The sequence below is a fragment of the Augochlora pura genome, chromosome 10 (genome assembly GCF_028453695.1).
Source record: "Augochlora pura isolate Apur16 chromosome 10, APUR_v2.2.1, whole genome shotgun sequence".
NCBI lineage: Eukaryota > Metazoa > Arthropoda > Insecta > Hymenoptera > Halictidae > Augochlora > Augochlora pura.
In genome coordinates this window covers 169,119-182,566 of record NC_135781.1, presented here as the reverse complement: position 1 = coordinate 182,566, position 13,448 = coordinate 169,119, and the positions used below count along the sequence as shown (strand labels likewise).

The window sequence follows — 13,448 nt, the reverse complement described above, 5'->3', positions numbered from 1 at the left end:
GAATGTTGTCTCCGTTCGGCGCGGATTCGTCGCGGATTCGTCGCGGATTCGGCGTGGATTCGGCTCGGGCGCGCATTCGTTTTCACCTTTTGAAATTTCACGGTGGCGGACCACCCTCTTGTCGCAACGAGCCCGGAACCTTTCTCGCTCGCCACCGTGGCGACGCGGTGCTTGGCATTCTCGAAATGTGGGCGTCGCGACGCCGCGCGGGGTTGTTACGCCGCGTCTCGAGTCTCGAGTCTCGGCCCTCGGCCCTCGGCCCTCGGCCCTCGGCTTCAGCCAGAGAGTGAGCCACGGCCTCGGCCTCGGCGTCACAAGTATTGATTTCCGCGGAGCCGTTGGGCGAATGGTCTACATCCATCTCACCCTGGATCACGGGATCCTTGATCTCCGTCTTCATCTCTTCTTCCGTGCGCTCGCGAGCTCGTTTACCGCCGCCCCTGTCCAATAAACGGTTGTCAAACGAACAACAAACAGTAGTCCGGTTACGAGAATCGTCGCCGAAGCAAATCGCGACGGCGGTCGCGTTGTCTACGAGAGCACAACAGGATTACTTTCAACGTCCAGTTCCGAACCCGATTTCGCCGAACTTTGTTCGTCGCGGTCGTCCTACCCTCGCGGGAATGAGACCCTCGCCTTCGCGAGACACCGGGCTCCAGCTAAAACGCATTAGCATATTTGCCGGACCCTCGATTCCGTTATCCTACCCCAGTTATCTCGAGTTAACGCTGTTACGCCCGCGTAGACCGAAATCGATTTACCGTAAACTTTTCCCCGGTTTGGTTCTCGCATCCATCGGACACGAGAAATCGAGTCTCGCGGCGCAAAACCTGACAACGAATACCGCCACCACAGCTACACTATACAACGTTCGGGGCGATAAAACGTTTCAAAGGCTAACAGGATATTTCCCGAATCGGTCTGTCTCCTTCTAATCGAAATCTGACGCGCGTGCACACACGCGTACCTAGACGTATACGTACACGCGGAGGAAAATGTACTCGTTCTCGTACACGCATACGCGTACAATTAACTTCATAGCAGTAGCAGTAAAACCGGCGTTCGGATGCAATATCGGGCTCGGACGCTGCAAACGTAGCAAGACGTAATAATGTAACACGTGTTGCAACGTGGACGATCCATGAGCATACGCATAGAGTATCATCGCGAAATGGCCGAGGATGCATCAGATGATGCTCGACTCGATGCGGCCGAAATATTTACGGTAAATTAACCAGTTAGGCAGCTACAAGTTGGTATAACCTCGCATAGACAACGCAGACGCCAACGGTTACGTTTTTCATTGCGATCTCCAGCCGATAGCGACCTCGAGAGCGACCTCGAAGTCATCGTTTTCTCGACGATTCCGTTCGCGATATCTCGACGACCGTTCCAACGGAGTAAATTGTTTGCAGAGAGCGGCTCGCGGGAACCACAACGTCGAAAACTTCGACTTCGACTTCGACTTCGACAGATGCGGACGGTACGCGGACAAGGCGAAGCCGATGCTAGGCTTTAGCTTGGAGAACAGAATTTGCTCCGGCTTGAAAGAGTTTGTCTGCGATCCGAATTCTCGATACTCGAGATGCTTTCCGTGCGTGAACAAGTGGCTGGATTACGCGGACGCGTTTCTCGGCAAGGACCCGGCCGCGAAGGAGGAAACGATCGAGCGCGCGACCAAGCGCCTGGCCAAAGCCGGCTCGACGCGTCACGCGGGGCGACTCGTGAGTTCCGCTGGCGCGGACAACAGCCTGGAAAGAACGTGCCGTCGCGGGGCTGGCGCCGATCGAAACGACTCCAAGAACGTCGACGTCTGCCGATACATTAACGAGAAAGATTACTGGCTATCTCGGAGCACCGCGTAAGCGTTCGAACGGATATCCTACGGAATTTCGCTGCGATTTCGTGCAGGACAACGCCGAAGCGAACGTCTTCGTTAGATCGTTTCCGAAGCTTTAGTCGTCGCAATTGTCGCAAACAGTTTCTCGAAGACGCCGCTTCTCGGCGAGCTTGACGAGGACCGGCATCGATCGGAGCAGCCCTACGCGGCGGTTCGTTCAGACGAGACACATTTTGTTTCAGGAAGGACGGATCGGTCGACTACTCGCTGATCGGAATTGAAAAGAACGAGTGCCCGAAAGGGACCGACCGCAGCAGCGATCTGGAAGTGGAAGTCGACTCGTGCTCGGAACGGATCATCGAAAGCTTTCGTCGGCACGAAGCAAACGATGGAACGGCGCGCGAGAAGAAGAAGAGATGTCCCGAGCGCGGCCGCGGACTCGAGAGCGTCGCGAGGGGAGACCGGAAAAGTAGAGTCGAACGAACGTGCTCGAAATTGAAAATTCTGATTTGCGAAACGACGCGCGAGGATGGTTCGACGGGTCCGGCCCCGACGAAAGCGACCAGCGTCTCCGTCCCCTGCAGACCCAGCCGTTTAATCGTTCGCCTATTCGAGGCAGTCCCGTCGATGTCCGAGTCTTGTCTCGTCCCGACGAGAAGAACAAATTTCGAGAAGGGAATCCGGGTCGCGTGTTCCCGTTTGAACCGGATTTTGAAGAAGCTCGGCGACGCGGAGGCGAAAAAGCTGCGCCTCGTGTGCGAGATTCGATCGAGTCGCATCGATTTGATGCTTCGGTGTCCAAGGGCGTCGGAGCCTCGATTATTCTTGGCCCGATTGCCGACCCGCCGCAGCCGTCTGATGAGACGGGAGTCGCGTCGCACGACGAGTACGCGCGACGAAAATTCGGACGAACGTTGCCGACGCGGGCAACTCGAGCATCGCGGAAACTCCGACGATTCGCTCGATCGCTGTCCCAAAGACAAAGAAGAGCGCCCCGTCGCGTTTCACGCGTTGGGCTTGCTCCACGATTCGACGAACGCGACGATTCGTTCCTCGAGTCGACCTTCTCGGTCGACGGAGACGGAATTGCTCGGCGAACCTACCAAGTTTCTATGGATGAGAAAACCGGAGAAGGAAGTATCCTTTTGTTTCGCGAACTCGCGGGAAGAGGCTCGTTCCGCCGGCAATAACGACGAACGGTGTTGCAAATCGGATGCTACGGTCCCCCGTCGCGCCGAGCGAGGAGTCGAAGGTTCGCGAGAATTTTTCGGCCAGGAAGCGTTAGCTGATACGGACGTACCGGAATCCTCCTGCTACTCGGACAGCTTGAGAGACGTCGAGCAAGCGGTTTCGAGAGAAAGGAATGCGGAGGAAAACGACGAATGTCCGTGCTATCCTAAGCCGCGAAGCGTCGCAGGGACGCGCGGACCATCGCCGAGCGGTTTCGAGTCGCGGTGCTCGGAAGAAGGTGCATCGACCGCGGCGATGGAAACGAACGTGGAGGTTCGGCGGTTCGGAAATAGCGTCGTCCCGATGGAAAAATGTAATTCGACGATGGCGTCGAGCGCTCCGGCGAAAGAAGAGGCGCCGATAGCCGAACGAATTGTTGAAAAATTGAACGTCGACTCGGTTTGCTCGTCGAATTCGAATGGCGCGGAGCCTGGCCGCGGCTTGAAGTGCTCGTGCTGCGGCGAGGATATTTCGGAGGCGGAGAGGGTCGACTTCGAATCCGTAAGGGTGACCGTCTCGATCGAGTCGAAAACGGGTCGTTCCAAAACCGAAATCCTGGTTCGAGACGTCGCGGACGAAGCGAGCGTCGAGAGCAAATCGTGTTCCGAGCCTCCGATATTGAAAACGGCGGACCGGTGTTCCGCTTCTCGACCAACGATTCCTCGAGGGTCGTCGACGACACGGGACCGATCTTTCGAAGTAACCGCGCTGTACGATCGTCCTCGGGAATCTCTGAACGCAAAGGCGATTTACGGAGGAGCGCGATGTCCGATGGAAGCCGAAGGCGACCACGAAAGAGTCGGAAGACCGATGGCCGAGGAGGAGTGGTCGCGTCGATCGAACGTTTCGGAGGTGGGCAGCTTGCCGGAGAACGATTTCCGCGAGAGGACCGCGAAGCCAGGATCGCCGCGTCGGCGATCTTCTCTAAGGTCGAGGAGGCGCTTCGCGATTCGCGACTCCCGCTCCACGCAGGATCTTCGCGCGACCACGGAATCGCACCGGCGACCGCGAAACTACTCCGACCGAGTCTGCAAAAATCGGTTCTGTTCGTTTCCGGCGGCGTCGCTGGATCGATTGAAGTACTTGATCCGGAAGAAACTCCGCAGTCTGTTGCTGGAGGAGCGAAACAAAGGGACGAACACGTCGAAGACGTTCCTGAACAACGAGAGATACTTTGTTAGCGCCTCGAGCGGCAAACTGAACGAAGGCCGCGCGATCCGCGACGCTCGTTTCAGCTCTGCTGGCCGAGCCGGGGAAACCGTCGAAAGCGACGTCAAGAGGAAGAGAGCCACCACCAACGCGGACCACCGCGCCGTCGACGAGGCGCGACGTCGGAAAGTAACTCGACCCGGTATATTCGAGAGGATCAAGGTCGCGGATCTTCCGAGGGTTTTCAGCCCGAAACGAAATTGGAAATTGGTCGGGTCGAACGATCGTCGTCCCGGCGAAGGAACGCGCGAACTGAAGCGGGAAAGCGCGGGAATCAACGATTGCAAGTAATTCGTGGCTAGGGAGAAACCTTTCTCGAAAAAAGTTGGTAGATTCTCTCTCGAAGCGAGCGCCTCGATTCGAAAAGTCTACTAACTTTTACAGAAAAAAATCTCGATCGGGCATCGTTCGAGAGTTAACAGTTTTCCATGTCCTCGTTTCGCAGTTCGATCAAGATTCTCCTCGTCGAGGGCAACAACGTCGGCCAGTTTTTCAGACAGCCGAGCGAAAGAAAACTCGCGCGCGGGATACCGTCGACCGAAAGGAGGTGTCGGAATCGAAGGAACGAGCCGTTCGACGGACGACTATGCGGAGACTCGGCTTCGAAACGAAATTCGAAGGAAAGTGATCGAGGCGACAGCCGGCCGCGCGATACTTTGACGGGTTCGTTCGACGACGCGACGCTCGAGGCTGTAGAAAATACGACGCGAGGCTCGCCGAGTTCGAGACGCTTCGAGGGACCGCGCGAACCCGAAGTCAATCGCGGCCAAGATTTCGTAATATTCTACACCGACTACGAAAGATACGTGAACGATATCTGCGCCGACTTCAGACTGAAGCTGTTGCAATACGTTGCCCTGTGCAAGACCGCGAAAGACACGCTGAGCAAACGGTTGCGACCGGACGCTCGCGCGATCGGCTCGGACTCGACCTAGCGGCGAAATCGAATCGAATCGATCCGATTCGTTCGATCGGCGAGGAGCTTTTCGACGGAGGAGGACGCGATGAAAATTTCGCGGCGGCTTCTCGTCGCGAGCGATAGCGAAAGCCCCGGCGTTGTTCGCGCCGTTCGCGCCGTTCGCGCCGTTCGCGCCGTGCAGACTCTGCCGAGCGGAGCAGATAAGTATTGTATTCCAACCATCGAGAGCAGCAGCATCCATCCCTCCGGGCAGATCGATATTTCCTGGCAACCACTGGAGAGGGTGCCCACACCACCGTACACTCCACTGTTTGCAACAATGCGAGTCGACTCCTAACGGCTAGCGAAAGATTCGAGCCGTCGCGTCGGCACCCTTTTGCTTTTCTCCCTCTCGCCTCGCTCCTGATCCGCGTCCATTCCCCTCGCGATTTCCCCGATTATGGCTACCAAATAAAACGTGCGGCGACAGACAGGTGGACGCCTCCTTTCCGAGCCAGCCGATTAGACGAAACAACTTGTTTCTCGACAGGTTCCTACGAAACGACTTTCTTCACCGCATTTTATTCTTAAAGCGGCGACGATTGTGGAGCCAGTAATCGTGTTTCGACTTTACCCTACGGCCTATAATATGTATATGTACGTGCTTTGAAACATAAATCTATCCAAGTTCAAACGCGTTAAAACCGGTTGGTAAAAGTATTTCGGATCGAGTAGTTGCGACGCACCCACGCGGCTGTCCGCGACGCCAGGATGCCTGCGCAGGGAAATCGGTCGGTTTTAATCGGACGATCCCTTCTATTCTACGAAAACGCCCAACGCGTGCCCTGGCGGTCCCTTCCTACAGAAGAGACACTCTGCTACGATCCTCTGCGATCTTAAAAATTCGGAAACGATAATATTAATTTGCGCTTGTCTCGAATTTCTTTTCCTTCTTTCTTTCTTTCTTTCTTTCTTTCTTTCTTTCCTTCTTTCTTTGAACGAAACGAAACAAATATCGCATTAGACAGCATAGAGCAACGTTATCCGAGAATCTTGGTTCTTCATCCATCGCGACCCGTTTATCGATCATTCGAGCCCGTGAATGAACTCTGAAATTTAAAGGTTGAACGACGTTGCCGCACTTACACGGTTTCGCGAGTTGCGAGTTTCGAGTTTCGAGTTTCTCGGATATTACGGAAATTATTACTGAAATCGAGAAGATCTTTGTTTTAAAAAAAATATCCTTTCCATTTCGATTCGTTGCATGAAACAACGTTCGCTGCAACATCGATATCGTTAGGACCGTATTCTGGCGAGGGATATTGAAGATCGAAGCTTCTCTTCTGCAAGGACCTCTTAATTTTTTAAACTGCGATTTATCTATCGCGTTCCGCGGAACGAAATCTGCTACTATAAAGACTCTATAAAACCATTGAAAATGTTTGTACGCGGAGGTCTGGCGGATCGTTGCAGAGGAGGGGCTTCCAGTGCTGTTCGAGGGCCTTTTAATCGAATAAATAGTGCCTTTGGTTTCCAATTATCGTCCCGGGCAAAATGGCTGTTGGCATCGAGGAAAATCCGCCGATCGCCGAATTCGCCGAATTCGCCGAATTCGACGTTGGCTGGGAAAGACGCATCGAGTCCGGCAAGACTCGTCGACTCGTTCGGGAACGAGCGTTGGAACCCTAACCCATTTTCGAGCGAGTGCCCTCGAGTCGGTGACCACCAGTCGACGCACGACTCGCCGCTATCTCGAAATTATAGGGGGATCCGTCGCTTTCTCGAGGATGCACGGACATTAACGTTAACGTTAACGTTAACGTTAACGTCAACGTTAACGTTAACGCCGTTAGGATTCCTCGTTGCTGCGTAACGTAACGTTTCGTCGTTGCAACAGCCCGACACACGCCGGTGTGGAAAGCCCCGCCTGGGGTCGATCCGAAGGGGTTGCAACCGGACCGGATTGGACGCCGGTATCGATGCGTCGCGACGTCCGAGCCAATGGCGTCGCGGCGCTGGTTTGCGCGGACGCCGTGCGACCACCAGCCGAACCCGCGGTGCCCTGCTGCTGCCGTGGACGCCGCCGCCGACGACGACGTCAGGCGACGTCGACGACGTTCTCCGTCGCGTACCCCGCGCGCTACCGCTACCCGCTCCTCTCGTAACCATATCTGGACTTAATTATTGGTGAGTCCTGGCTTCCTATTTCTCTTATTTCACTTTCCTTCGCTTCGTTTCTTTGACTTTTTTTCGATTTCTCACCCACGATCGCCGTTCCTCCGACAATTCCGTCTCGGTTCCCGCTTTCCTCCGAACTCTCGCCGATTTCTGGCCGATATCTGGCCGATTTTTCAAACGGATGCCAACGTTGCGCGATCCCGAACGAGTGGTTCCCCGAAAAAGAGAGGTTTCCTCGAGCTACGGAGACGTTTGTGTGTTGGAAATCGATACGCGGAGTGATGTCGGAGTGGCAAACTGTGAGATCCGTACGGTCGCGAAATTCTCGGGCTCCTCGAAAACGATCTGCCGCATCTATCGGCGACGACCCCTTTGACGGCGGGGGTCTGGGGCCGAGCCGTCTGTGCGCGAAAGTGATCGGTTCGTTCGCCGAAGGGGTTGCCCGACCCGTTCCGCTCGCGAGATCGTGCTTTCTTTTCGAGTGCAGTGAGAGAGATCGGACACCTCGGTAATGCTCGAGATCTCGAAGGGACGTCGTCGTCGTCGTCGTCGTCGTCGTCGTCGTCGTCTTCTTCAACGGTTTTCTATCGATCCGACGAGATCGGAGACTCCCAGGTTGCTCGTTTAGCCGTAGTTTTCAGGAAAGAGTGAGAGAGTCCTGGATATAGGGCAAACGAGAGAGATGCCAGTTTTATATCCTTTTTCGGTTCGAATCGATCGCCAGGCGTGCTCGAGTTCAATCGGAAGGTCGGAGGCGATGTCGAAGAACCTAGATTCGGATGTGGGACGCCGAATAAGCAACGATCGATCGTTGCGCAAGAATTGAACGGATCTAGCCATGGCCGCCACGAAGTCGTGAAAAGCGGCCGTCTTGCGAGGGCTCCTCGATCGAATTCATATTTCGAACGATCAAATGCGGGCACGACGCCGCCGACGCCGCCGACGCCGCCGACGCGCATTCGGCACAGAACCGCGTCGAATCGACGAGGATTCGATGTCTCTCGAAACGCTTTCTTTTTCTTTCCAAGGAAATTCGATCAATGTTGTCTTTCGATGCTGTTCCGTGCAACATATAAATGAACTGTAAAATAAAAACCAACAGCAGAGAGGGAGCTCGTTTGTTTAATCGGGACGAGTTTCGATCGGACCAAAAAATATGTTTTCGCGCAACGTCGTTATGATTTCTCGTTCGAGGCAAAGACCGAACCCTAGAGAATCGATGGGAGAAGAGACATCCTTGAGCGAAATCGGTCGTTTTCATCTTCGCAGTTCCACCCTAATCGGTTAACGCGCGTGCTGCGCACTTTGCGCCCTTTGTCTGTCCGCGCGTGCCGTTTTAATATCCGAGTGGCATTGTCCCGCGATGGGTCTCTTTACGATCGCCCCGATAAGTGCGTCTGCCATTTTTTGTTCGGGGCTCCCGTGGAAGCGTGACCGTTTCAGGGTTCGAAACCGGAAATGCTCCGATCGATCCGCTTCGAAAAACGTCGTCGACTCGCCCCGAATCGTCAGCGAACGTTGACGCGTTCCGCAACAAATTATTCGTTTCCTTCTACGAATATTCGCGTGACTTAGGAAAATTCTCGCGGTCCGATTCCGGTAAACGTTTCACGTAGGAAAATCGACGCGTCCCGAAAGAAGATAATTTCGCCGCGTAAACGTTAAAAAGCTGGCGCTTAACGGTAATCGAGTTTCGTCCCAACCCTCGCAGAGCGTCGAGTCCTGTTTCGTGTTTCGGCGAAACGCTCGAATGAAAAATATGACCCAGGGAGAGAGGCTGCGCGTCTCTTCGCGCATTTGCTACCCTCCGAAGATGTACCCTGGAGAATTCGAGGATTAGGGCTCGAGAGACTACCACTCCAAATAAACAGCCCTACTCCGGCTCGGCATTCCCCCTTCGACTCTCTCTCTCTCTCTCTCACTCTCTCTCTCTACAGGGAACGAATGCTTGGATACGGGCGCGCGGACCTTTAAAGCAGAGGATACAGCCGAAAATGGATAGATTGAAATTTCGGACCGTCCACGTACTAGGCGACGATGCGATTTCAGATTTTTACGTTTTACGAAACCTTTGCGGAATTACTCCTCTTCTGCGAATTTCCCGATCCAGGATTGGCATATCCAAACTTTCAACGGCAACTTTCGTTTCATCGAACCGTGTTCGTCGTCGTCGTGCCGGAAGAAACTCGAGGAAGCTTCTTGGACGAATAAAAATGTCGCGGGTTTGCACCTCTTTTGGGAATCGAAACGGAAACCGAAACGTCGGTCGACCAGTCGCGTCGAATTTTCAAACTCTCGAGTCGGTGGCAATTTCCTTTTATCTGCAGGGGCTGCCAATTACTATCGCAACCATTTCCGGCCTGAGAGCAACCCCAATAATTGGAAAATGTCCGGAATTGCGGCGGCGGTCCTCGGGGCCTGCGACAACATCAAGTCGAAAGCATCGCAACAACTTGCTGGGTAATGTTACGCATGTCCGTGCACATTGTCCAACGGCGAGTGAAAAATCGTTTAAAAGTATCTTGGACTGGTGCATGGAAATGCGATCATGCGCACGGTCAATCGTTTCCTTGGACGTTCGTTTGCCGAGACGCGACACGATATTGCTTCTCTCCGTTCTCTCTTTATCCTCGATTCGATGGATTTACTTTATTTTGTATTTCTCGCGAGATCGAGAGAGATGCGTGTACCATCTCGACTCGACTCGACTCGTCTCGTATCGCCGGGCAAGACCGATCTCCTCGGTAGCTTTGTCCCGAAAAGCTTTCGACGGAAACGCGAACAATCCGAACACGGTGGACGTCGCGACAGTTCCGTCGGAGCGTTTCCCGGGTATATCTTGGGAATGAGAAAACTCACCGATGAAATCGTGCGACGCTAGGTTCAGGAGCAGGAGAGACAATGCTGCCTACGAGGAATTCGAAATGCCCCGCGAGGGGAGCAAGGACAACAAGGGGTTCGAGCAGGAAGAGAGAGGATACAGTAGACAGGGTTCGTACGAATCGTTCGCGGAACACGAAAGGCCTCCACTGCGTCATATCGACACATACTGCAAGCCGGAATGCCCGTGCTTGTCGAAAAGATACACCATCGCAACTTTAGCCTGCATAGGTGAGCTCCTACGATTTCATCGTCTTTCTCTCTTTGGTCTCGTTCGTGCAGACCGGCTCTTTTCGAGCCGTTTACCCGGAACGCGTTAGCAGCGGTAGGTAGCGCAGTTGGCTACGGAGATCCAGGATTCGATGATATTCCAGGATTTATAATATCGTTCGGGATGAGGTGTAACATGACGATGGCGAAAACGGTGATGAAGAACAGCACCGTGGGCGACAACCACACTCTCATGTTCAATTGGACGATCGCCACCGAGAGCACCCTGGACTCGTCGTTTTTCTGGGGCTACCTGGTGACGCAGGTGCCAGGAGGGTTTCTCGCTTCGCTCTACCCTGCCAACAAAATATTCGGCCTCGCGATCGCCGTATCATCCTTTCTCAATTTATTGGTGCCTGGCGCGTTAAAAGTAGACCCCATCGTCGACATAATCGTGCAAATCCTAAAAGGATTGGCGGAGGTGAGAGAGAGACTCGAATTCGTTTCGACCGTTCGTTCTCGCACCCTTTGCGCTCGGAACAACCTTTCGCACCGATATCCTAGGAACAATTTCGAGAGAAGGAGCGCGCGCCTTCTCTCGAACGCGATGGATAAACCGTGAAGCTGCGTTGCAGCGCGACCAGCGAAGACACCGGGGTGATCGTGGTAAAACTGTTTTCTATTCAGAGCCGAAACAAGGGCTCCGAGTGCGAACGGTGAACCGATAACCAACCGATCGGTTGATCTCGATTCGATGCGTTCGCGGTCGACGTCGCACGCCGCGTCGCCGCTCGCCGTATTAACGAAGCGAATGGTTCTTTGATCGATTAGGGTGTGACGTACCCGGCGTGCCACGGTATTTGGAAATATTGGGCGCCACCCTTGGAGAGATCGCGATTGGCAACGTTAGCGTTTTGCGGTTCTTATGCTGCGCTGGTTATAGGAATGCCGCTTTCGGGCTTCCTGTGCCAGTGGTTCGGATGGACGGCGCCATTTTATTTCTACGGTAAGATGTTCCAAAAATATATAAAAAGAGAGAGAGAGAGAGCGAGACGACGCAGCTTCCCGGATTTCGTAAGAAGGAAAAACGTTGAAAAGGAAAATCAGTCCGGCGATCAGATCCATCACGGGCGAACGAGGAATGCAAACCGACGAATGTTTCAGGCGTGGTGGGGCTGATCTGGTACGTGTTTTGGCTATGGCTAGCATTCGAGAAGCCCTCGCAACACCCTTGCATCTCGACGCGCGAACTCCGCTACATCGAAGACTCCCTTGGACAAGGACAAGCGCAACAGCCGATACCGACGTTCTCCACAACGCCGTGGCGGAAATTTTTAACATCCATGCCGGTCTACGCCATCATCGTGGCCAACTTTTGCAGGTCTTGGAACTTCTATCTCTTGGTGCTGTTTCAATCTCGATTTATGCAGGAATCGTTTGGAATGGAGCTGGTCGAAGTAAGTGATAAACCACCGGTAATTCGGTATCTGGAATAAGTAGACGCGCTCGAGTTTCTCGTTTTTCGAAGCTCGCTCGTTTCCGCGCGTTTCTTCGATCGCGTTGCTTGCACGTTTTCGCAGACCGGTGTGGTCGGAGCGCTTCCGCACTTGCTGATGACAACGGTGGTACCGTGCGGAGGTTTACTGGCCGATCATCTGCGTAAACGGGGAATACTGTCGACCACCAACGTGCGCAAGCTGTTCAATTGCGGAGGTTTCGGCATGGAGGCGCTCTGTTTCCTAGTGATGGCGAACGCGACCGTTCACAAAAATGGCACGGCCGCGATCGTCGCTCTCACGGTCGGGGTTGCTTGCAGCGGTTTCGCCATATCCGGCTTCAACGTCAACCATCTGGACATCGCGCCCAGATACGCCAGCATTCTGATGGGCATGTCGAATGGGATCGGCACTATAGCCGGACTCTTGGTGCCCTTCTTCGTAGACAACATCACGGAGAAGAAGGTACGCTCGCGAGTTCCCAAGATTTATTTCCTCTCTAGTTTCTCTTGAGAACGTCGCGCCCCTCGCCACCTCCCACTCACCCCCCACTCCCCCCGGGTAGACGTTACCGCGTGTCAGACTCTTTTCAAGACCTAAACCCAATAACTTTGGTTGTTATCGTTCGCGCAGGATCCTCAGGGTTGGAAGAACGTATTCATCATGGCGGCGTGCGTTCACATCTTCGGCGTGACGTTTTACGGGATCTTTTGTTCCGGTGAATTGCAACCATGGGCCGATCCTGTAACGGAGGAGCAGAAAAACTGGAACGCCATGGACGAATTCGGGCAAACGAAGCCGCCGATTCCACCGCCGCCGAAGACTATGCAGTCCGAGTTCATTGTGCGTATAATTTCGTCCGCGTCACAGCGCTACGACTTGTCGCGTATAATACGACGCTTTACCGTTTAAACTCGCTGGCTACCGGTCGAGCACGGTTTTAACGCGGTCGTTGGATCGCGAATTAAAAAGTTATCTCGGAAGAGAAGATCGCGCGAGGCTGTTGGCAAGGATTCTGACGGGAGACCGACGATGTTTTGCAGAGACAGCCGTCGGGCGAGAACGCGGCCGACGACTGGAACGCCTACGAGCAGCCGACGTCGGGCGTCGGTCAGCAGGACAAGCCACCGATAATTAGTTACGGGTCGACGGAAACCAACAGCAACAACCCGTTCCATTCGACGAACCCCTTCGCCACCGATGTGAACGCATCCCTGGTACAGCCGCCTGCCGCGGACGACTACGCCTACGATGTGACGCAAAGTCAACAGTGGAATTAAAAATTGTCAATATCCGATCGATTCGAGAAGGAAACCGTCAATTTCTCACGCGATGGATTCTTTGGTTTGGATTCTTTGGAATCGTTCGCGCCGATATCCTCGACCTCGACCGCTTCTCCGGGCGCCCGCTTCTCCGGGCGCCCGCGCGCCCGCGCGCTTTCCGACAGCTTCCGCCGTTCTCTCCTTCTCCTCTATTTCGCTCGTCGGTTCTAGAAACTAGAAGAATC

The 13,448-nt window shown here is 54.2% G+C and overlaps 1 protein-coding gene across 1 annotated transcript; it reads left to right on the top strand.

Moving 5' to 3' along the window:
• Nucleotides 1-7,304: 7,304 nt before the first annotated feature.
• Nucleotides 7,305-13,234, top strand: Vglut (Vesicular glutamate transporter). The gene is made up of 9 exons (XM_078192328.1): nucleotides 7,305-7,364; nucleotides 9,683-9,815; nucleotides 10,237-10,466; nucleotides 10,610-10,926; nucleotides 11,277-11,451; nucleotides 11,610-11,902; nucleotides 12,026-12,406; nucleotides 12,575-12,784; nucleotides 12,985-13,234. The coding sequence occupies exons 2-9, from the start codon at nucleotides 9,742-9,744 to the stop codon at nucleotides 13,219-13,221; spliced, it is 1,917 nt and encodes a 638-aa protein (XP_078048454.1). The 5' UTR covers nucleotides 7,305-7,364; nucleotides 9,683-9,741; the 3' UTR covers nucleotides 13,222-13,234.
• The last annotated feature ends 214 nt before the right edge of the window (nucleotides 13,235-13,448 follow it).

Coding starts and splice junctions, on each gene's coding strand:
- Vglut (XM_078192328.1), top strand. CDS start 9,742: ATGTCCGGAATTGCGGCGGCGGTCCTCGGGGCCTGCGACAACATCAAG. Junction 9,816..10,236: donor GCATCGCAACAACTTGCTGG/GTAATGTTACGC, acceptor GTGCGACGCTAG/GTTCAGGAGCAGGAGAGACA. Junction 10,927..11,276: donor TCCTAAAAGGATTGGCGGAG/GTGAGAGAGAGA, acceptor TTGATCGATTAG/GGTGTGACGTACCCGGCGTG.